We start from the raw sequence: 23,998 nt of genomic DNA, 5'->3' as shown, positions 1-23,998 counted from the left end.
CTGGAGCATTTCCTCCTTCCTCCTATATTTTGACCTCTCTTTTATTTCTTTCATCATCTGGCTCATCAGGCAGACAGTAAAGGTTACTCTATGAGCTAAGTCAGGTAATCAATCCTTTCCCACATGAAATACGAAGGACTATGCCAGGCATTAGTGATATATAGAATCAATGTTTTCATGATCAGAGATGTGAACCCATGAGAAGGGATGCCTTGAGAGGTCAAGAGGACTGGATTTGTAAATGGACCTGGGAGAAGCAATCCCAGGTCAGGTACTTACTTGACATCAGCTTTATAGTTTGGATATTAGTTATTTCTTGTGAAATGTGCTAAGATTATCTACCTGCAATGTGTGAGACTTGGAGGCAGGAAAAAAAAATCTCAGTATCACTTTTGTGTTCTTGACATGAACTTTCAGGACCTTGGCCTCAGTTGAGCTGCATTACTCATCTTGGAAGAATCTCCTTGAGATACCTTCATCTTGTATGAAACACTAAAGAGAAGGATCAATCATAACACTTTTAAAAGGATGGTGTTTTTATTTCACATAAAACTTGTTGTTTCTGAGCTGCATGAATATACAAAATACATTAAACCACTGATCAAGATTACTGGTCACGTACAGTGGCTCATGCCTGTAATCCCAGCATGCTGGGAGGCTGAGGCAGTCCAATTGCTTGAGTCCAGGGGTTCAAGACCAGCCTGGGCAACATAGCGAAACCCCATCTCTACAAAAAAATACAAAAAATTAGCAGGGCATGGTGACACACATCTGTAATCCCAGATACTTAGGAGGCTGAGGTGGGAGAAGCACCTGAGACCAGGAAGTAGAGGCTGCAGTGAGCTGAGATTACACCATTGCACCCCAGTCTGGGCAAGCAGAGTGAGACTCCATTTCAAAAAAAGAAAAAAAAAAAAAAAAAAAGAAAAGAAAAAGAAAAAAACAAGTAAAAATTACTTAGAAAATGTGATATATTAGCTGATTAACTGGTTAATTCATGTCTAAACATCTTCCTAAGATGTAACCATTCATTTTCCAGTGTTCCTAAGTATAGTGCTATAACCAAGACATAATTGTTATTTTGAGATGATAATTCACACTGTGTTCTAGGGCTACTCATTTCAATGTCCTCCTCCTGTCTCTAAAACTATAGATTACAGAGGTGTAGAAAATAAGACAGAATGTCAACTGACACCAAGTCTTGCTCTGCATTTTGTCTCTTTTATTACACTCCTGGTTTTTTAGTTGTTATTTCCCTCCTTTTTCTCATTGAAAATTACATTCTAGGTAAAACAGTTTGTTTGACTGAGGTTTGACTGTACCAGCAATGGCACTATCACTAGGTCCTCTAAAAAATACGTAACTTTTAGCATGAAGCTTGTCTATTGAGAGATATCAATACTGGTTAACGGGTTAGCCAATACTTATTTTAATCTCTAATCTAAATTCAGAATTAAAACAGGAAAGCTCTCCTAACCACACCTGAAAAGGTGATTCAGAGATATGGAAAACAATGATCTTTTTCCTTTTAAATAGAAAATGCTACTTCTTTAATATAAATGCCAAAATATCTGAAATATCTATATTATTTACACGGTTCATCTTTTCTTGACTTTCAAGACACTTTACAAGATGATACGAGATTAACAATTTTTAAAAACCTAAAATCCCAGGAGAAGATCCTTTAGTCCCTAAACTTTGTTAACAATGGGCCTGTAGGCTCTACGGTTTGTTCTGAAAGAAGATCAACACTTTGAACAAGTTAAAGGGGAAATATCAGGCATACTGCAAGAAAGCAACATAAGGCAGTCATCAATATTTCTGAAATAGTTCTTATCTAAGGAACAGAAGCTAAAGTAAGATTGGTGTGTGTCATCTTCACCAGCGATTTTAAATTTGTATCCCGATGCCACCATGGCTTGCCTTAAAATATGTGGCTGTTCTTTTAAACAGTAAGTTCAAAGAAAGAGTGTAAGGGCCGGGTAATCGGGAGCCAGTTGAAAAGCTTGAGTCAAGGTATGGCACCATAGCCTGTTTTCTCCCAAGCACGCCCAAGTACTTACTCTTCAGGAATTTCAGGATTGGCTTTTTTAAGGAAATTATATCTGTAAAAATTGCTTGATTTCAGATTTAAGTTTACACATAAGTATTCCCACTCATATTCCCTGGAAAATGGCTTTCTCTGGGAAGTCATTTTTAATCAAAGTTTAACCAGGAATAAAATATTCAAAGAATTTAACCAAATAATTACTGTTAATCAAATAATTATGTTCCTGGGGCCACGAAGTTGTGAGATTTTGAATGCACCCAACAGCAGTTTGAAGCTGAGTTTCTTTTTCTTGAGATGAAGTATTGCTCTGTCATCCAGGCTGAAGTGCAGTAGCATGATCTCGGCTCACTGCAACCTCCGCCTTTGAGGTTCAAGTGATTCTCCTGCTTCAGTCTCCCAAGTAGCTGGGATTTCAGGCATGCACCACTATGCCTGGCTAATTTTTCTATTTTTAGTATAGATGGGGCTTTACCATGTTGGCCAGGCTGGTCTTGAACTTCTGGCCTCAAGTGATCCACCTGTCTTGGCCTCTCAAATTGATCTTAATTGTGATTCTCATCACCTCATGTTGAAGGAGAGAGGAGGAGGAGCAGCAGGGGTGGAGTGACTAACAGGTAGGTCAGATGCAGTCTTTGGCAGTCCTTTGGACAACATGAAGACAGGGTAAAACAAATAAGTATTCCAAAATCTAAACTCAGGATGATGAGGAAGGAACCCAGAAAGTTTCCCACTGTTGCCTTTCTGATGAACTTACCCTGCTGGGGTACATCAACTCAAACATCTATCACTTGCCTGAATATAGCTGATTTCACAAAAAGGAGAATCCATGATGTCGTCATTTGCTTGGAGGAAATCTCTACAAGTCAGGGAGGTCTTCTCACCCAATCCCCTCTGCCCAGCCATGGGGCAGTGAAGGTCAGGCTGGCTTTCCGGGTCTCAGCTTGTGAGCTTGTGAAATGATGGGTCTTGCTAGACCTGAGCTGTCCCATCCAGAAGCCACTAACCCTGTGCCACTATTGAGCACCTGAGATGTGGCTAATGCAACTAAGAAACTGTATTTTTACTTTTCTTTAACTGTCATTAAAAGGTAAAATTTTTAAACCAATATTTGATTCAATTACTGAAAAGGTTTTTAATATGTTTGGAATAACAGTGGTAGATCTACTTTTTTAATAGTAAATTTTATGAAATGTAATTATACCTCAAGCATTTCTAATGAAAATGTAGTATCTGAACTGGGATAAGATATAAGTGTAAAATACAAACAGATTTTGAAGACTTAGTATAAAAATAGAATATACATGTCTCACTGATAATTTTTATATTGATTACATGTTGAGATAATTTTTTTGAACATATCAGGTTAAATAAAATATACTATTAAAATTAATAATGGCACATTATGTTTCTATTGGTTGGTGCTGTGCTAGATGGTTCTAGCTTCCTTACAGCAACCATCTATTTGCAGCTTCCGTAGTGAATGTATACTAGAGAGGATGGGAAGCCAAAGGAGAAATTCTCCTCAACCTACCAAGATTTTTATTTAATGCAAAGGTGAAACAATAGCCTGTCCTAGCCATTTTCCTACATACCTCTTCCAAACTCAACATAGTTTAAATAGTATGTCTGGCACAGTACAAACGTGAAGGGCTGCTTTGCTCTATCCTGGGCCACTCCAAGCTGACTCAGTGATTTTCTCCTTCAGTTCTCATAACTGTGTCAGGTTGATGGTTACTTAGTGCCTGCACCAGCCTGGGGCTGAAACAGAGGCCTGGCTGAAATAAAAACATGACCTCCCTTCACCACAGAATCTCACTCTCATGACTCCCTTAAAACCCTCAAAAAATTATCAATGCAGTTCTAATGCACAGATCATACTCCATCCTCCATGAAACACAATGAGGATTTTCTCTTCCTTCTTTTTTGTTGTTCTAGGTCATCTCATTCTTCATCTCTTCCATTCATATATATTGAGGCCCTTCTTTGTGCCAGGCACTGTGTTGGGCATGGGATATGTTCTTTGCATATACCTTACCCTCAAAGAGATTACAGTCTGAAAGGTAGCTACATGCACAGTAATTAAACATAGTGTGATGGGGGAAATACAGACTATGCCTGTAGTATGAGGAGGAATGCCAACTAGAAGAATTACCAAGGAGCTGACTCTTGTAGGTACTCCTGAAGGAGGGTAAACAGGAGAGAGGGCATTCCAAGAAGAAAACACAGGACATGGAAATACATGGTGGCAGAAGCCTATCACGGCACCTTGGAAAATCCACATAGTTGGGTCTTTCTTGGATGTAAAAAACCAAAGTATGAGAGGGACATTGCAGGAGGGGGATAGCCAAGATGAGGCCATAAAGCTTCCACTTGTAAGATACCATGAAGAGGAGGGGAAGATCAGGGAACTCTTTACAACTATCACCAGGTTGTAGAAATTTCCTCCCCCTTCCTCCAGTGTGGCTTGCATCTTTCCAGCAGATTAAGAAACTCTCATTCTCCCGGGGGGGTGCATAGAGAATTTGATGTTTCTAGAGACCTCCACTATTATCTTTGTCATTCAACAGCATTTCTTGGGTGCTTATTATAAGCCAGTCACTGACTCACTAAAATAAAGAAGCAGACGACTGGCTCCCTAAGCTCAGGACCTCATGGTCGGCCCAGAGAGGGGGTCATAATAGGCAAAGGAAAGGAAACCTGGGAAGGACCATAATTTTTTCCCCTTTCTTGCTACTTGGGAATAAAATTATGTGTTTAAAATATATTGGGAGCAAAGGTATTCTGCTTCTTTCCCTGCAGAGAAGGAAAGTCTAGCCTTGTTGAAAGAACAGTATTCATGGAGACTTTATTCTTAAATCTTCCTTGTTTATATCACTCTCTGAAGTGTTTCTCATAACAGATCATTATGATCAAAAATTAACACCCACTATGATGAGAATGTTCATTACAGTGCACAGTAGAGAAAGGATGCTTAAGCTTGGGCAAATCCAAAATACCTTCCCCTTCATTTTCAAAAGTAAAATGGGAATGTGTAAGAATTTTAATGCACTATAATCCATTAGAGGCAGAACAAATCAATGCTCTGACATCTTTAGTTTGAATATCATTAAACTGTCCATAGTCAAACAATGACAAAAAATAATCAGCATGCTTTCCTCCATCGTGCGCAACAGCAAGCCAAAATGGATGTTATATCTGCTACAGCTTCAAATATTAGCCACCCAAGAGCCTCACTGTTTCATAAAATTCAGTAGATGTTTTCTGACTCTGAAAGACACAGTTGTCGTGAAAACATTGCCACGGCTCAAACCCCACATTGGAGCTGACCCACATCTGCTGCATGGTAGAACCTCACTGCCAACTGTCCACTGCTCCATGCAGCTCTCCTGCCAACCACCTCCCCACAGCAGGTGAAAGCGAGCACCAGCACCTTCAACGGCCGGGCAACCGCCGGCAGCCAAGGGTCAAGGCATCATCACCTGTGGTGAGGGGCAGTTTACTGAACCTGAATTGAAAGGTTTTTCTGTCTAAATCCATCCAGGATTGCTTAAATGTCAAGAACTACGGTAGCTAGCTTTGAGTTCTGTATTGTAGAATTTGAACCATCTAAACTCCCTTCACCACAAAAAAGCTCGATGAATCTTGTGAACAAAACAGAAAGAATGTCTGCCAATAGCTGAGAAATAAATTCCCCCTTTCCTGCTGCTTGGACCACAGCATAATGAGGGCTCCCAAGCTCTCCTTGCAGTAATAAAATGGAATGTACAGTCTTTTCCTTTTGATGTGTTCCAGTTTACAAGTTTAGAGCTGATGCCTTTTCATCCTTAATTTATCTTCCCTTGTAAATATTTCTTTACCACTTCTAATATCTTAAGTACACATTTTAAAAAATAATTCACTCCTTCTTCTATTTCAGTTGTATAACTTTATGCTATGGGTCAAATTTTGGGCTAAACAAATATGCCTCCAGCTACAGCTCTGCAAATACCTCTGGCAGCAAATTAAGTCAAACAAATGTTTTGGTTGGGTGGTGAGGATGTTTTTTAACGATCTTCCTGTTCTTGTCTGAAGGCCCAAGGATAGACTAGGTGAACTCTCACAGACTTTTCTAATTTTGTATTTCCTTTTTCTTTTCTTTTCTTTCTCCTCCCATCCCCGACCCCTAACTTTGTATTTTCACCCACGTTAATAAACAGGTCTCTTTGTTGCAGTGGTTGGTTTACAAGCTCACCACCAGAGGGTGCTACTTGTTTGTTTCTGAAATTCATTTCACTTGGGCTTGGAAAATAGAGGCCCTGCTACTAAAGAATTGTCCCTACAACAGCTTGTATAGGAATGATTTTCAGAAGGCCTGATGGCACCCTGGACTTCAAGGAATCTGATTAATTTTGTTTTTGGCATTATTTATTTAGAGGCAAAACTGAAAACCTGCAGCTTGCACAAACCAAACTGCATTAAGTTATATATTTCTTGCAAATCACTAAATGGGGAATGCTAGTCATTTTTGCACTTCATGGCTTTTGTCCATATTTACTACATAACTATAAGGAATCCAGAATTCCAACATCCTCTTCATCACATGGAAGAATAAAATAACAAAGAGAGGATTTGCTTTGCTATAACAACAACGTTAGCCTCTAACAATGAAACTTTTTACTTGTCCTATTTTCAGTCTACACATCTCCCTTTTCTGTTTTTGCATAATCTTGCTTTGGTATAATTTTTGAATTCTAAGGAGTATTTATCACCTTCAACTTCTCTTATTAGAGTATTTTTATGATTATCGGATATCTGTATTTAAATTTTTCACTAGATATTTTCTGGCATACACAAAGAAGGTATAGAGTTCGATTTCCATTCACCTATGTGGAGTTTGCGTCTGAAAATACTTTTAAATTGTGGTCAGAAACTCTTGTGTGTTGTCACCTCAATTGGTAAACCAAATCAGTGGTCAGCAAGGTTTTCTGTAAAGAACCAGGTTAAAGTAAAGATTTTGGGTTTTGTGAGCTATAAGGTCTCTTTCACAACTACTCGACACCACCACTGCAGCAAGAAAGTAGCCATAGACATAAATGGTTGGATGTAGCTGTATTCTAATAACATGTTATTTCTAGGAACAGGTGGTGGGCTATAGTTTGCTGACCCATGCAAATGATGAATTTTAATGTATGCTTAATATTCGTAATGTATGCTTATTGATAAAATTGTTTCTATTATATTGTTCTTTGATGATTTTTGTTCTCCTCACACAATTTTGATGTAGTGAGAAAAGCCTCACTAGTTTATCTAATTTAAAGTTTCCAGGTCACTTGGAAGAGTGTCACTGAGTTCATTCTCCATAGCTTTCAAACTCAGAGGAGTCTTTGGCTTTCAGTGTGTCACTATGTTTGTATCCTCTTATGGTAGAAGGAAGACCTCTTATGGTAAGAGGAAATCAATAAGAAAGATGTTACTTCCTGGTGATTTCTCCAGAGATAATATGGAAAGTAAGCAAAGACACAGTTTACCTTCAGACTGATGTGTGGCAAGAGGAGTCTGGGTCTCCTTTGAGTAAGACACTACTTCCCTTGGCAGAAAATCCACTTGGGTGACCTTTGACACGCCCAGCTTATGCAGTCTTCTTCTGTAAGTAACAAAAAATAAATGCTTAGAAACAGAAGACATTCCTTGCAAAAGAGCTATCAGTAATATAAAGAAAGCACTAAAACAAACAAACAGCAAATACCCCTAGCTTCTGAGTGCAAGGCGCTGGATCATGAAGCAGAACTGGCTCTGGGCTAGAAGTCAGGACACGTGGGCTCTTGGCCCATGTTGGCCATAATATGTTGGGTGATGTTAGATAAGACCCTCAGTTTTCCTATCTGAAAAGTCAAGTCTTGGTCCAGTTTACATGAGACCTCTTCCATTCTGAGCATCCCCGATTCTGCTTGGTTAAAATTTATTCAGGGAACTTTCACTTGCAATACCGGATTCTAGTTTCTTAGCCAAGAAGGAGAAAGGAAAAGTAATGCTTCTTAAATTTGAGAAAAAAAGAGAAGTGGGTTCCTTAGTGGTGTAACACTCTCTATCATAGCAGTGAGGGGATTATATTTCAAGAATGAGTATAACACTTCTCATTTCTGCAGAATAGGAACACAGATCAGCATATAAATTTAATTGAAAGACACACTGATACAGAACAGATGAGTGAAAGGGGGCACTGGGTTCAGAGTGATAAAGCCTTAGAAGAGCATTCTAGACCTAACTGTGACCACGTAAAAAACCATTTCTGAATATTTATGTAGCACTTGAAGGGTTTTCAGCAGTCTTTAGATCCATTATGTTACATGTTTTTATAACACCTCTATGAAGTATGTCGATAGATGTTATCATCTCCATTTTACAGGTGAGGATACTGAGATTCTGTTAAGAGATGTGCCCAAGTATATACAACTCATACATGGTAGAAGAAAGGTTATGAGTCTTGGTCCAGTGTTTTTCTACCAACCAAAACTCCTAATTAAGGTTCTTACTAGTGAGTCCCTGAATAGCTGTACAAATCTGAAGTGCCTCCTAAGACATGCAGGAAGCATCCAGTAGTGGAGGTATAATAGTATCATCTGGTGGTTAAACACATAGCCCCTAGCCCCACCACTGAACAGCTGTGTGTGTCTCATCTTGAACAAGTCACTAAGTTCTCTGTGCCTCAGCTTCCTCATCTGCAAAATGGAGACAGAGGTACTTTCTAATATGGTTGTTACGGGTAATGTATATGTACTGCATACACATAATGCATATGCCACATATATGTCACGTAGTAATATGTACATAATTTACAAACATATATATTTTAAAACAGCTTCTGGAACATTGTTTTTAGTACAGCTAGTGCTTGATTTACGACCACAATTGGTTCCGACAGACCGGTCGTAACACGATTTGGTCGTAAGTTGAGTAGGCTATATGTACAGTACTGTGAAATGTTATAAAAATCTTTAAGTCATATTTTATCATAATTTTCTTTCATTATTGTTATATATAATTTTCTTTGTTCATTTTATGCCACTTGTATCATCTCTACACCATTTTGTTTCTTATTTTTACATTCGTCAGGTTTAAGTAAAACACTGCATTACCAGTATAACTCGTTTAATATTTGCAAAACATACAAAATTACAAAATACAGGTGTAAAAAATACCATAGGAAACATTTTCCCAATTGCAAAACATATCAAAATATATAAACATGTACGAAATATTTTATTGGCCGCTGGTGCTTGGCTGTGGATCGTTGATGTCGTCATCTGAGGCAGCAGTTGGGGTTACTGGAGTTGGTTTTTTCATAAACATGGTGAGCTTTATCTGAATTGTATGTTTCTTTTTTTCTTCATAAATTTCACGATACGGACGAAACACATCATGCGCCATCCGTTCAATCCTTGCAAATCGTTCGATGTTTGGGTCCCTTGCTTCGAAATGTACAAGAAGTTTATTGGGAGGGGTTTGATGAAAAATATCCAAGACACAAAACACAAATTGCTGTACCGAGTCTGGGATAACAGTTGAAATGGTGCAAGCGGAGATGGTAGTGCTGCCGGAAGCTGGTCTGCACTGTCCTACGCCCAGCTGGGCAACGTTTGTGCTGCCAGATGCGGAGCAGTCGTGGCTAGCGATTGTGGTCGTAAAGTCAAATGGTCGTAAGTTGCATAGGTCGTAAGTCGATCAATACCTGTATATAGTTATTTTAGTATACAGTTATATTATTAGTATTAGACATATTCTACTGTATTTCTAAAAATTTCCAGGCATGGAGTGTACGTGTCTCTGTGAGAGAGAGAAAATGAAAAAAAGATATACTATCCATTTAGCCAAATTCCTGCATTCTCTAGCGCTCTAGGAGCAACAGAAGTATACTTTATGCATATTATTGTTCTTAATTGTTACCAGCAGATGGTACAGCCTTATTTTTCTTTAAATTATTATTAATAGGAATAAGTGAGAGAATGCATGACACAGCTAGGAATTTGCACACACAATTTCCCAAACACTGTAGGAAAACAAAAATTCTTCTTGTCTATGAGTTACTAAAACAATTGAGGTGAGATCTAAGATGTGCTCGAAGTAGGTATAAGCAAATAAACAAACAAATGCTGGTTAGAGGACAAGCCTGGCTGGCTGTCTCTGTGGGTCTAGGTGAATGTGGCTACAGCCCAAGTTCCATGCAGGCCTGGGCTGCATGGGCCTGTTTCACTAGGAGCTCCGGGCCACAGAATGCAAGAGAGGCCACCGGGCCCAGGCTGAGCTTTGCACACGTGACAAACCTTGCAGCCTCCTACACAGAAATGGGGAAAGCACATACTACATATCAGAAACAAAATCACCAAATGAGGGAAAAGCCTCAAAGTTTCAAAGTAAGATATTCAAGGGAGTATTTTAAAACCTCCTTGTGTCAGAAAAGAATGTTTTCCTGCCTGAAATGGGTCTTTCTTGAAGCATCTAAAGAAGAAAACATGAAGAGACATCGCAGGCATGCTTGAGGCAAAGCCTCTCTGCAGCTTACTGGTACAGAGCATCTTTCTGAGGCCCCAGTAGATCAGTCTTTATTATAAACAAGGAAGTGGAAAATAATTCACTTCAAATTAAGGCCACCCCAGCACAGAGAGATCGCCCTAAACCCTCGACTTCCCTGGGCACCTGAATGAGACCCAGGGAGCTCCAGTTCTGGTTAAGTGGTAGCTATACCTATAGGCAGGAGTTCCAGGACATCTTGCTAACATGAGAAAGCAGAAGGCCTATGTCATTTGGGACCAGCAACAAGCGCTGGGCAACCAGAGGCTGAAGTGTAATTTGATACTCCACCATAGCGGACTGAAACCAGCAGGTGAGGCCTGCCATGCATTCATTCCAAAACTGGGTTCACAGCCCTGCTTTGAACTTATAGCTGAATGGTAGGGGAAAGCTTTGGACAAGTGACAAACTTCTCTAAGCCTCATGTTTCTTATCTGTAAAATGGGTACCTATCATTGAGTTGTGAGGACTGAATGAAGATAATGCTTGTACAGCACTTAGTTTCGTGCCTGGTACATATCAAGCGGCTCTTGGCTCAAGCAGCTCTACTTTAATTTATACTTTTTGAGGATTATAATAATGTTTATAGTTGAAAAAGAAAATCAGAGAAAGCAGATTTAGGAGTGTCCTAAATTAAAGATTCCTCAAGATTAGTAAGATGATCTCTGACAATGACAATCATACTCCCAATTTCTTTATATGGGCACATCAATAGAATATACCTGTTTGGGAGAGTTCCTTTGCTTTTCCTTAACTTATTTTCCTTTTAACTTATATTTTCAAAATGTAGGTAGAGTAAATGTGTTTATCCCACTAAAACAAAACCTTATCTTTTCTCAATAATTATTGAAAAGTTTCAACCAGTTTTTCACTAATGCTATGTTTGTGAGTTCAGGGTCCCAACTGTACCCAAGACATCTAAAAGAAATAAAAGCTGAGTTGTCATCATGGCAGTCTCCCAATGCACTGATCAGCTGAACACCAATAGCCTTGTGGTTCTTCTGGCTTGATGGTGAATCTGTCTCAAATAATTTATAATTTTAAAGCAACTCCTTAGAACACTTCTTAGAGGGTACTGGTAGATTACTGTATCTTTCCATATAATCTTTGGATGGATGAAGCTGCATTAATATCAAATGCTTTTATTCTTTATGCCTATTTTGCTGCTGTTTTAGTAACCATGGACTTATAATATGCCAAACACTTTTCATACATCATCTTCTTTTATCCTCATTAACATTTTATATTATATTCCAATTTTACAGATGAGAAAACTGAGGCTCAAGTGATGTTAAGAAATTTTCCAAAATCACAAAGGTAATGACAGAATTAGGCCTTGGCTCTATGCAAAAGTAAGTCCCAGGGCCATGTACTTAAAAAACTTTGAAACTGTACTTTAAAAACCTTGTTCTCCTTCATGTTCTCTAATGCATTATGACCACCCACTCACTGAGGCAAACTTCTTAAAACCTAACATAGAGATCCAAGCATGTGTGATCATTTTATAAGCATGAGAAAGAATTATGAGAAGTAGCCTGATTTAGATTATCAGGACGTCATGAAAGGATTATGTTTCTGAGTTTAAGTACCACACAATCACTCCCAGCCCTAGCAGGTCCAGAAAGAATGACCAGAAGGTGGCAGCCTTTCATAGCAAAGACCTTCTGCGTAGGGATGTTCTCTAAGTTAAACTAAGCAAAGGAGAAAGAACAAGACAACACTGTGGGATTCATACCAGTGTAGTTCCCGTGCCTTCTAGTTAGGCTACAGATTCCATGCTGGCTCCTCAGTTCTGACTCTGTGATACCTTTCCTGCCATCCTACCACCCGTCCTGCATAGCTCAGGCCCTGTTCACTGTACACCCAGATACTGCTGCCATAGCCCTTGGTAAATGTCACTGTACAGTCATGTGTGGCTTTATGATGGGGATACCTTCTGAGAATTGCATGTTAGGCAATTTTGTCATTGTGCAAATAGCACAGATTGTACTTACGTAAACCTAGATGCTATAGCCTAATACACATCTAGGCTAGTGGGATTCAAATTGTTTATGTTCTAGCTGACATGGCATCATTTTAAAATCGTACAGTATATTTTCACCCTGGTAACATATTCCAAAATAAAGGGGTTTATAGAAGCTTTAAAATTACTGAGCTATAATGCTTTAAATAACTGTGGAAAAACAAACAATTCAATATCATTTTGCAGTACAATAAAGTCTCATATGTTTGGATTAATTGTGACCAAAGAAAAACTAAATGAGAAACTAGAGCAGAGATTCCCAAAGTGTGGTCCCTGACCCCACCAGCAGCAGTATCACTTAGGAGACGGTTCACGGTCTCCCAAGTGGCGAGTTCACAGTCCTCGTCCCAAACCCACTGAGTCAGAAATTCTGGGGTTTGGGTCTGGCAATCTGTTTTAAGAAGTGTGTCCACGTCTGCCTTCCCCACTTTCCCTACAACCCCTTACTCTGGTGATTCTGATGCCCACTAAAGGTTGAGTATCACTGGTTTAGAAATATTAGATAGAGTGGAGAGATGGAAACTTCATTGTTTAAGCAGACCTGTCTGAGCCTCCCACCCTGCCATCAGATCCCAGGCTACTGTAGAGGCTTTTGTGCCACTGAACAGGCTAGATGTCTTCAAACTTCATTTATAAAGTTCTATGATACAAGCCAGGTAAAAAGATGAGGGAGAAAATGAGAAGAAGAAGGCTGTAGAAAGCAGACTTCAGTATACAAAATACCAAGAAATTGGCTCAGTAATCTTTGCTAGATATAAAACTAAAAAGTCAGGCAGACAATTCCAGACTGGGCAGTAGAACTACAGATCCTTGACAAGCTGACCTGGTCTTGTCCTGAAGTGACATGGAGCCAACATCTCCCCAGAGCTAGGGTTGGACTTCCCCCTGAGAGTTTCTTTTCACCTTGTCCTGTCAACTTGGCTGAGCAAAGCCATATTGCACAAAAGTCGAAATGTTTCTTCTGAAAAGAAAAATCAGGTCTAAATAGAGAATAAATAATAAAGCTACTTGAAGTTTGAGAAGGTTATTTGCCACTGCTTAGGGTGCAAAGATGTCCAATTTACCACTAGCATAGCCCAATTCATTCATGTTTTGTCCATTTGTCCTAGATTGGACATTATCAATCACCAGAAGAAAACAACTCTATTGTGTGAATCACTGTTCCCATTCCTCTTTCCATTTCTGGTTCAACTGACACTTTGTCTATTCACTCACAATAAGGTTAGTGTGGCTTTGCCAGCTACTTAAAAAGTTGTATTATCCAAAAAAGATGAAGCTCCAAGTGTGATGTAAGCCTGGTCTACTTTGGCTACTAAAGCTGAAGAAAGTTAGGGTTATACAAACTTACTCCCAAACAAAAGCATGAGAAACATGTAGTGCATCACGAACGGAATTCTAATAAACATACTCTAAGTGGCTCTCCTTTCATTTCAAAGATAAAGGAAATTTTGAGAAAAACCCGAATAATATTTTGGAATGTTATGAAAACTTGAAGTACTATCTTTAGTACTATGAAGAATAAATTATTGTAAAGCATAGAGCTATCTACTATGCTGGAACACTGTAGCTTTGTCCCCATGTTTTGAAAAAGAGCTCCATTCCTTTCAGAATCATAAAGAATGGAACTTTAGCCTCTGAAATCATTGCATCTACATCCTGAAATAGGAAGAGAGGCACTGTTTTGTGCCTACACGTGAAGACCTAAGGAAAACCCAGTAGGTCTCAAGGAAACTACTATCTAGTTACCTTGAAAAATAAAGGCAAAAAATTTAAATGGAAAAATAATTTTGGCATGTCAAGGACTGGATGGGAAATTGGCTATGAAAGGTAAGGAGAAGCCGCAGAGGTGGTTGACCAGAAACTTAAGATCAAGGCTGCCTTAATTTTCTTTTATTAAAATAAAATTAATACAGTATGAAATATCCTTCTTTAAACTGTATAATTTAGTGGTTATTAGTATATTCACGAAGTTGTGCAACCATCACCACTATCTAATTACACAACCTTTTCGTTACCCTCTCAAAAATCCTGTGCCTACTGGCAGTCACTCCCCATTCCCTCCTCTCTCAGCCCTTGACAACCACTAATAATATGTTTTCTACTTTCAAATAAATGGAATAATACAAGATGTAGCCTTTGTGTCTCGCTGTTTTCACTTAGTTTAATGTTTTCAAGATTCAACAATGTTGTGGAATGTATCGTTATGTCCTTTTTATTGATGGATAATATTTCATTGTATGGTTATATATCATTTTGAATCTATTCATCAGTTGTTAGATTTTTTGTTTCCACTTTGGGATATTATGAATAATGCTGCTACAAACATTAGTGTCCAGTTGGCCCTCTGAATCTGTGAGTTCCACATCTGCATATTCAAATAACTGCTGATCAAAAATGTTCAAAGAGAAACAATATCACAATATTTAAAAATACAAATTTTTAAAAATACAGTATAACAATAATTTATGTAACATTTACATTGTATTCAGTATTATAATACAGAGATGTTTTAATTTATACAGGAGGATGTATGTAGGTTATATGCAAATATTACACCACTTTCTATAAAGGACTTGAGCATACCCAAATTTTAGTAATGGGTACAGTGGAATTCCTGGAACCAATCACCACAGGATGTAAAGAGATAACTGTGTACGTCGTTGCATAGACAGATAGTTTCAATTATCTTGAATACATATCTAGGAGTGGAGTTTCTGGGTCACATAGCAGGTGATTACATATTTAACTTTTTGAGAAACTGCAAACTTATTTTCCAAAGTGTATTTCCACTTTACATTCCCACTAGTAGTGTATTAGGGCTCTAATTGCTTTACACCTTCCTCAATTTTTATTATCTGGGTTTTTTTTAATTATAGTATCCCAGTGAATATGAAGTGATATCTCACTTTGGTTTTGATTATTGCTTCTCTGATGGCTAATGATGTTGAGTATCTTTTTTCTTGTGCTTACTGGCCATTTGTATATCTTCAGTGGAGAACATGCCTATTTGAATTTTTGCCCATTTTAAAATTGGGTTTGTTTTTTTTTTTAATGGTTGAGTTGTAAGACATGTTTATAATTGTGGATACTAGACCTTTATCAAATATATGACTTACAAATATTTTCATCCATTCTGTGAGTTGTCTTTTAGTTTCTTTGTGGTGTATTTTGAAGTACAAATATTTTCAATTTTAATGAAATCCAATATATCTATTTTTTCTTTGGTTGCTTGTGCTTTTGGTAACATATCTTAAAAAATCATTGCCCAATGCAAGGACATAAAGACTTAAACCTATGTTTTCTCCTAAGAGTATTATAGTTTTAGCTCTCATATTTAGGTCTGTGATCTATTTTGAGTTAATTTTTGCATATAGTGTGAAATTGGGGTCCAACTTCACTCTTTTGCTGGTAGATATCCAGTTTTCCCATGCTTAATTTTCTTAATGTTTAGAGATAAAATCCAACAGGAAAAAAGAGAAAAGCTTCTGTCTTGAATGTTGACTTTCACTGATGCCACTTGCTCTAAGCAGGTGCTAAATCTGACAGACAAAGGATGGACTCAAAGGGAGAGACCCTATCACCTGCAAGATTCCCAGAGGTTATAAGAGTTCTCAGAACACCTTCGCATGACTCCCACCACTAGCGTGAACATCACTAACATTCCACTAAATCAGTTAGATGCTATACAGTTCACATTCTGATATTATGATTTCTGACAACAAGGAACTATATACAGCTAATTTGATGTTTCTGCACTTCATATTTAAGAAAAGTTTAAAAATTGCAAAAAGATACCTGTACTACCTCTGTGACTTATAAAGAAACATGACAGCATTGGAGAACTAGCTTTAGACCGCAAAAGTTCCAGGTAAAATGGCTGCCATTTTACCTAGAACTTTTGCGGTCTGAAGCTAGTAATAAATGCCACTAGCCAATCCTCAAATAAATGCTTATATCAGAGAATATTATACCTTTTATGCATATTACAAATATTGGAACATAAAACTTCATGATAGATCTACTCTGACAGTAATTATTTATACATACATATATATGTATATATGTAAGGTATACATAATATATATATTATATACATACGTGTGTGTGTGTGTGTGTGTGTGTGTGTGTGTGTCAGAATGCAAGAATATGTACCAAGAGGCAGAAGAGCCAGAATTAAAATATACTTCAGGAACTGAAGAAACTCCTGAGATTCCATGAACTGTGAATCACATACAACACTCAGCAATGGTCTCTGAATAGGAATCTCAGAGTGTTTAATAACTGAATATTATAATGCTGATGGTACATTGGTTAGATCTGGTGATAGGAGAGGAGTATAACAGGAAGTTTCTAGAGCAGGAATGACTCCTGAAAGGCAAGCAGATGAAACCAAGAACAGATGTTGCTATGGTTGGAATGTGTCTCCTCCAAAATTAATATTGAAATTTAAACTCCATTGTAGTATTAAAAGATGGGGGGTCTTTTGGAAAGTAATTACCTCATGAAGGCTATTCCCTCATGAATTAATTAATGCCTAATAAAAGGGCTAGAAGAAACTAGCTTAGGCCTTTTTTCCCCTTTTACCTTCTGCCATGTGAGGATATAGCACTTGCCCCTTTGGCCACATGAGGGTGCAGCAATAAGGCCCTCACAAGACACCAAATGCCAGTACAGTATCTTGTTCTTGGGCTTCCCAACCTTCAGAACTGTGAGAAATAAATCCATATTTTTTATAAATTACCCAGCCTGTGGTATTTATTTATAACAGCACAAATTGACTAAGAAAACTATTCTCAGAAACAAAGAATTATTTGGCCAGATGACAAACTAGGTCAAGAATAAGGAATAAAAGAATATTTTCATATTCTTAGGTCAAGGATAAAATAATATCTATTGACTTTTAATCCTGCTATTCACATGAAGATATTTCATCAATATACATTAAAGATGCTGCCATAGGTTTTCCTAGCATTACTTCTCAAATTTCTTCAGGTGAGTTTCTGAAAGATGAGCCCCTCAGAATAAGAGGGATAATGGTGCCATTATCTTCCTTCTACATTATTTTTATGTGGGTAGGATACAGTGTCCTGGATGAATGGGAAAGGAACTACTTTGGTCAACATCATATAAGCAACCACAAACAATAAGTAAAGCACTATGCCAGATCCTTATCATAGAGAATGAGGAGATAGAATACACCAATGAAAAAGCAAATAGGAATGAAAGGTAAGAAATGGGTGGGGCAAATGGCAGAATATGACTCTCCAGCAATTGTCCTCCCACAGAAATATTAATTTGAATAATCATGCATAAACATACCTTCACACTAGCTAAGGAAAACAATGGAGCAATCATAGAAACTGATTGTAGCACAATAATAAGAAAAGGCATATTGAAGAGAGCAAAAGGGACAGTTTTACATTACCCACATCACCAATGCCAGGTGGCACAGTACAAAGAGAGTGGTTATCAACTGGAGAGAATGAGAGAGAAGCAAAAACAGGACTTTTCCCTGGATCCCAACACCAGGCTCACGACAGTAAAATCTACCAGTCAGGCACCCATGGCCCCAGACACCAGCCTGGCACTTGCCAACTGAGCCTACAAGACCTGCCCCAGTACCAGGCAGGATCCTGTAGCTCCCAGCTTTGTCCCTGCAAGGTGGACTCACTCTCTGATTGTCATCACTATCATGCAGACTTCAGCAGCCTCAGATTCCAGACAGCCCTCAGTGATGGGCAGACTTCAGCTGCCAAGGGCTTCCAGCCTGCTGCAGACACCTCAGCCTTCATGCATACCCCAGTACCACATCAGCCCCAGTGGATTGGGGCTTTGGCGCCATGCCAGATGCCCTTTCCAGAATCTCTGGACAAGTTGAATGTGGAAGGGGCTTACTAAACAAAGCTAGTCTGTGAAGACTGAAATAAGCACGTATATCCTTCAAATGCACAGACGCTGATGCATGGCCATGAGAATCAAAAACAATGGAGGAAACATGCCATTTCCAAAGGGTTAAAGTAATGTGCCTATGACTGACCCTACAGAAAATGAGATATATGAACTGCCTGAGCAAAGAATTCAAAATAATTTGTGTTTACAAACCTGCTACACTGCCAGTCATATAAAAGTATAGCACATATAATTATATACAGTATACATTAATGATAATAAATGACTATGATATTGGTTTATGTGTTTACCATATTTTTATTGTTATTTTAGAGTGTACTCTTTCTACTTATTAAAAAATGTTTGCTGTACAACAGTATGCAGTGTTACGCTAGCAGCTGCTGCATACATATCATGTTTACTGTGTCTCATGAATGCATCATTTTCTCTAGTGCTTGACTTAATCTCATGTCATTTTGTTCATCATGGCCCCTAAGCATACGAAATCCATTGCTGATGTTTCCAGTAAGAGGCCACATCAAGTTATTGACCTGGAAATAAAGTTAAACGTAATTAAGGATTACAAAGGTGGAAAATCAGTTACGACTATTGCTCACCAGTCAGGCCTGTCCCATTCAGCCACAGCTATGATCTTGAAGAACAAGAACAAAGTGATGGGTCTGTGTAAGGATCTACTTCACTGAAGGCAACTAAACTAACAAATACTCAAGAAGGGCCTATATGAGATATGAAAAAACTTCTAATGACCTGGACTGAAGATTAGACACAGAATTATATCCCTTTCAGGATAATAATGATCACAGTCAAAGCAAAAAGTTTGTGATGTTGAAAGAAAAGGCTAGATGTGACTATGATGTTGAATTTACTGCTAGTCTGGGTTGTTTAAATGATTTAAGAATCTTTACTCATTATATAATATGAAAGTGATGCGTGAGTCTGCAGGTGCTGATGTGAAGACAGCTGAAGAATTTTTAGAAACTCTAGATAAGCTGATTGCTGGGGAAAATCACTTGTCAGAGCAAATCTTCAATATGGATGAAACCTCCCTATTGTGGAAACAATGCCTAAAAGGACGTTCCATAAGAAGGCTGAGTTAACGCCACATTTCAAGGCATTTAAGGACAGATAACAGTTTTGTTTGGGGGCAATACTGCAGGCTACAAGTTGAAACCCACTGTGTTCTCACACAGTAAGAACCCTAGAGTCTTCAATATCAAGCATGCATTGCCAATGTGCTACAGGAACAATACCACGTCATGCATGACCCAGCTCCTCTTCCAAAGTGCCCTCCTGAATTGCTATGCCAACAAAATGAAAAAGTACTATTTAGAGAATTACATACCTGTGAAGATTTTGCTTATTGTTAATAATGTTTCTGCACATACTCCTTTTATGGGTGATCTTCATCCCAAATAAAAGTGGTGTTTCTCCCTCAAAACACCACCTCTTTGATCCAACCAATGAATCAAAAAGTTATAGCATCTTTTGAGGCCTACTACCTAACAAAGACTTTTACCTAAGCTATGGCTGCAACTAAAGAAAGCACTGAGAAGACATGGGTGCAATTCTGGAAGGATTATAACATCTATGACTGCATCAAGAACCTTGCTTGGGCTTGGAGTGATGTCACCAAGAAGTGTATGAATGACATCTGGAAAAGACTCAAGCGGCTTTTCCATGACATCAAAGGATTTGCTAAGGATGAAGAAGCTATAAATGTCAAAAAGGTTATGGTTGAGATGGAAAAACCAACTTTAACCTGGGTTGGAATTAGGATGGCACTGAGGAATCCTTAGAGGTGGTTCCTGAGGAACTGACTAATGAAGAGTTGTTAAACCTGAAAAAGAAACACAGAGCTGAAGAAGAAACATGAGAATATGAAACTGCAAAAGAAAAAAAACAAGAAAATTCACAGTGAAAGGTTTATAAAAATATTTTTCAGACTTCAACAACATTAAAAGTTTTGAAAATGAACCTCAACACCAAAATGTTTTCATTAACAGAAAGGACTATGTCTGTAGTACATTATCCGCTTACAAGCGAATGCATGATGAAAAAAAGAAACTGCCATTGACATATTTCTGAAAAGGATGATACCTCTAATAAATAGCCTCAGGCAGGTCCTTCAGGAGGTATGCCAAAAGAAGGCATTGTTATCATAGAATATTATAGAATATCATGTGTATTATTGTACCTGAAGACTGTCCAGTTAGACAAAATGTGGAGGTGAAAGATAGTGAAATTAATGACCCTCACACTGTGTATGCTTAGGTTAATGTGCATGTTTGTGTCACAGTTCTTAACAAAAAAGTTTAAAAAGTAAAAAAAAAAAAAAAAGTTAAATAGAAAAAGCTTATAGAATAAGAATATTAAAAATAATTTTTGTACTGTTGTAGAATATATTTGTGTCTAAAGCAAAATGTTATTACAAAAGAGTCAATAAGCTAAAAAGATTACAAGGTTTATAAAGTAAAAAAGTTACTGTAAACTAAGGTTAATTTACTTTTGAAGAAAGAAGAAAATTATAAGTTTAATAAAGCCTAAGTGTAGTGTCTGTAAAGTCTGTGGTGTACAGTAATGTCCTAAACCTTCACATCCACTTACCACTCACTCAGTAATTCACCCAGAGCAACTTCCAGTCCTATAAACTCCATTCATGGTAAGTTCCCTATATAGGTGTATCATTTTTTATCTTTTATGCCATATTTTTACTGTACTTTTTCCATGTTTAGATATAATTAAGATACACACATATTTACCATTGTGCTACAACTGCCTATAGTATTCAGTATAGTAACATGCCATGCAGGTTTGTAGCCTAAGAGCAATAGGCTATGCCCTATTGCCTAGGAGCATCATAGGCTATATGCCATCAATGTTTGTGTTAAGTACATTCTATGATGTTTTCTCAATGACAAAGTCACCAAACAATGCATTTCTCAGGACGTATATCTATCATTAAGCAACACATGACTTTAACAGCAGAAAATTTTCCAAATTTGGAGAAAAATGTAAATATCCAGGTACAGGAAGATCGATGGTCTCCAATCAGATTCAATTCAAACAAAGCTACTCAAAGTAACTGTATAATCAAACTGTCAAAAACAAAAGACAAAGAAAGGATTCTGAAAACAGAAAGGGAAGGAATTAACATATAAAGTATTTCAAATATGATTACCAGCAAATTTCTCAGCAGAAATCTTACAGATCAGGAAAGAGTGAGATGATACATTCAAAGTATGAAAGTGAAAAAAAAACCCTGCCAACCAAGAATACTCTATCCAGCAAAACTGTCCTTCAGAAATGAAGTATAGATAAAAGTTTTCTCCAACAAAAACTGGAGTTCATCACCATCCAACCTATTTTACAAGAAAAACTGAAGGGAGTTCTTCAAGCTGACAGAAAAGGATGCTAATGAAAATAAAATTAAGTTTAGCCTAAAGCTGCCTCCTTATATAAGTTCTGCCTAATGGTTTCTTCATACATAGTGAACTGTAACCTATGTGGATGTGTAAACAGACTGTAACATACTCTTGTACCTATCACCAAGCTTTGGCTAAAAAAAAGTGGCCAACTGTTTATACTGTGCTCAATTATGGCATGCTGATCTGCAACCAATTCATCTGTTTCTTTGCCTCACTTCCATTATCTGTACATCACCTTTTTTTTTTCTGTTCATAAATCCTCTCCAACCATGCAGCAACATGAAGTTGCTCTGAATCGATTCTGGTTTGGGGGGGGGCTGCCTTATTTGTGAATTGTTCTTTGCTTAATTAAACTGTATTAAATTTAATTTGTGTAAAAATTTTTATTTTAACATGAATAACACAAAAATATCTAAAATTATGAAACTCACCCTTAAATGTAGGTGAACTGTCAAATTCAGAGTAATCTAATACTACAGTGGTGGTTTGTAAATCACTAACATTTTTAACAAGAAGGTTAAAAGACAAAGCTATTAAAAATAACAAGAACAACAATAATTTGTTAAGAAATAGGCAACACAAGAAAATACACATTGTGACATAAATTCCATATTTGGAGGGAGAGTGAAGTAAAAGTATACAGAGTTTTCTTCTTGCAATCAAAATTAAGTTGCTATCAGCTTAATATAACCATCTGTACTTATGTTTGCTGTAAGCCTCATGGTAACCACAAAGCAAAACCTATAGTATAGACACAAAAAGTAAAAAGCATGAAATCAAAACCCCACCAGAGAAAGTCACTTAACCACAAAGGAATACAGCAAGACAGGGAGAAAAGAACAAAGGGTCTACAAAGCAAGTAAAAAATAATTAACAAAATGGTAGTAGAATATTTTTACTTATCAATTATTATCTTGAATATAAATGGATTAAATTCTCTAATCAAAAGATGTAAGTGGCTGAATGGATAAAAATATGCTGCCTACAAGAGACTCACTTCACTTGTAAGGGGATGTATGGACTGAAAGTGAAGAGATGAAAAAAATATATATGCAAATATAAACCAAAAGAGGGAAGAGTACCTATATATGTTAGATATGTTAAAACAAACTTTAAGTCAAAAATGTAAAAAGGGACAAAGAAGGTCATTGTGTAAGGGTAAAGGAGTCAATTCCACAGTTGTGATATTCGTAACAATTATAACTATATATGGACCTAACATGGGAATATTTACATATAGAAAGCAAATATTAATAGAGCTTAAAGGAGAGACAGACTGCACTATAATAATAGTAGGAAACTTCAACATCCCACTTTCAGCATTGGACAGATCATCCAGACAGAAAATCAATAAGGACACATAAGGTTTAAACTACACTATAGACCAAATAGACCTAGCAGACATAAACAGAACATTCCATCCATGAGCTGTTGAATATACATTCTTCTCAACTGCACATGGAACATTTTCTAGAACAGATCATGTGTTAGGCCACAAAAAAAGTCTTAACAAATCTAATGTCTTAGTTTATTTTGTGCTAGTATAACAGAATGCCACAAACTGGCTAATACATAATGAACAGCAATTTATTGGCTCACAGTTCTGGATGCTGGGATGTCTAAGATTGAGAATCATGGAACCAAATATGGCAAGAGCTTTCTTGCCATGTCATCCCCTGGTAGAAGGGCAAGATGAGGGCAAGAGAGACAAAAGGGAGCTGAACCTGTCCTTTTACAAGGAATCCACTCTTATTATTATAACCCACTCTCATGATAATGGCATTAACCTATTCATGAGTAAAAGGTTCTCATTACCTAATGATCTCTTAAAGATCTTACTTCTTAATACTGTCACAATGGCAATTAAATTTCAACATGAGTTTAGGAGACAAACATTTAAACTATAGCATCTAAAAAGACTAAATTCTTATCAAAAGTATCTTATCTGATCACAATGATATAAAGCTAGAAGTCAATAATAGGAGGCATTTCAGAAAATTCACAAATACAATGAAATTAAACAATACCCTCCTGAGCAGCCAC

At 37.5% G+C, this 23,998-nt stretch overlaps 1 protein-coding gene across 6 annotated transcripts in view; it reads right to left on the bottom strand.

Annotated features, from left to right (window-relative positions):
- The window catches only part of DYNC1I1 (dynein cytoplasmic 1 intermediate chain 1), a 314,653-nt gene that overhangs the window by 219,642 nt on the left and 71,013 nt on the right, over positions 1-23,998 (bottom strand). For all 6 annotated transcript variants that reach the window (XM_017525159.2, XM_037737288.1, XM_017525163.2 and 3 more), the window contains one exon: positions 7,558-7,673. In XM_017525159.2, the coding sequence (XP_017380648.1) occupies positions 7,558-7,673 (116 nt within the window). The remainder of the gene's footprint in view (positions 1-7,557; positions 7,674-23,998) is intronic.

Source organism: Cebus imitator, unplaced genomic scaffold, assembly GCF_001604975.1.
Source record: "Cebus imitator isolate Cc_AM_T3 unplaced genomic scaffold, Cebus_imitator-1.0 Scaffold37, whole genome shotgun sequence".
NCBI lineage: Eukaryota > Metazoa > Chordata > Mammalia > Primates > Cebidae > Cebus > Cebus imitator.
Note: the sequence above shows the minus strand (reverse complement) of the source record. Positions and strands in the feature narration are given on the sequence as shown.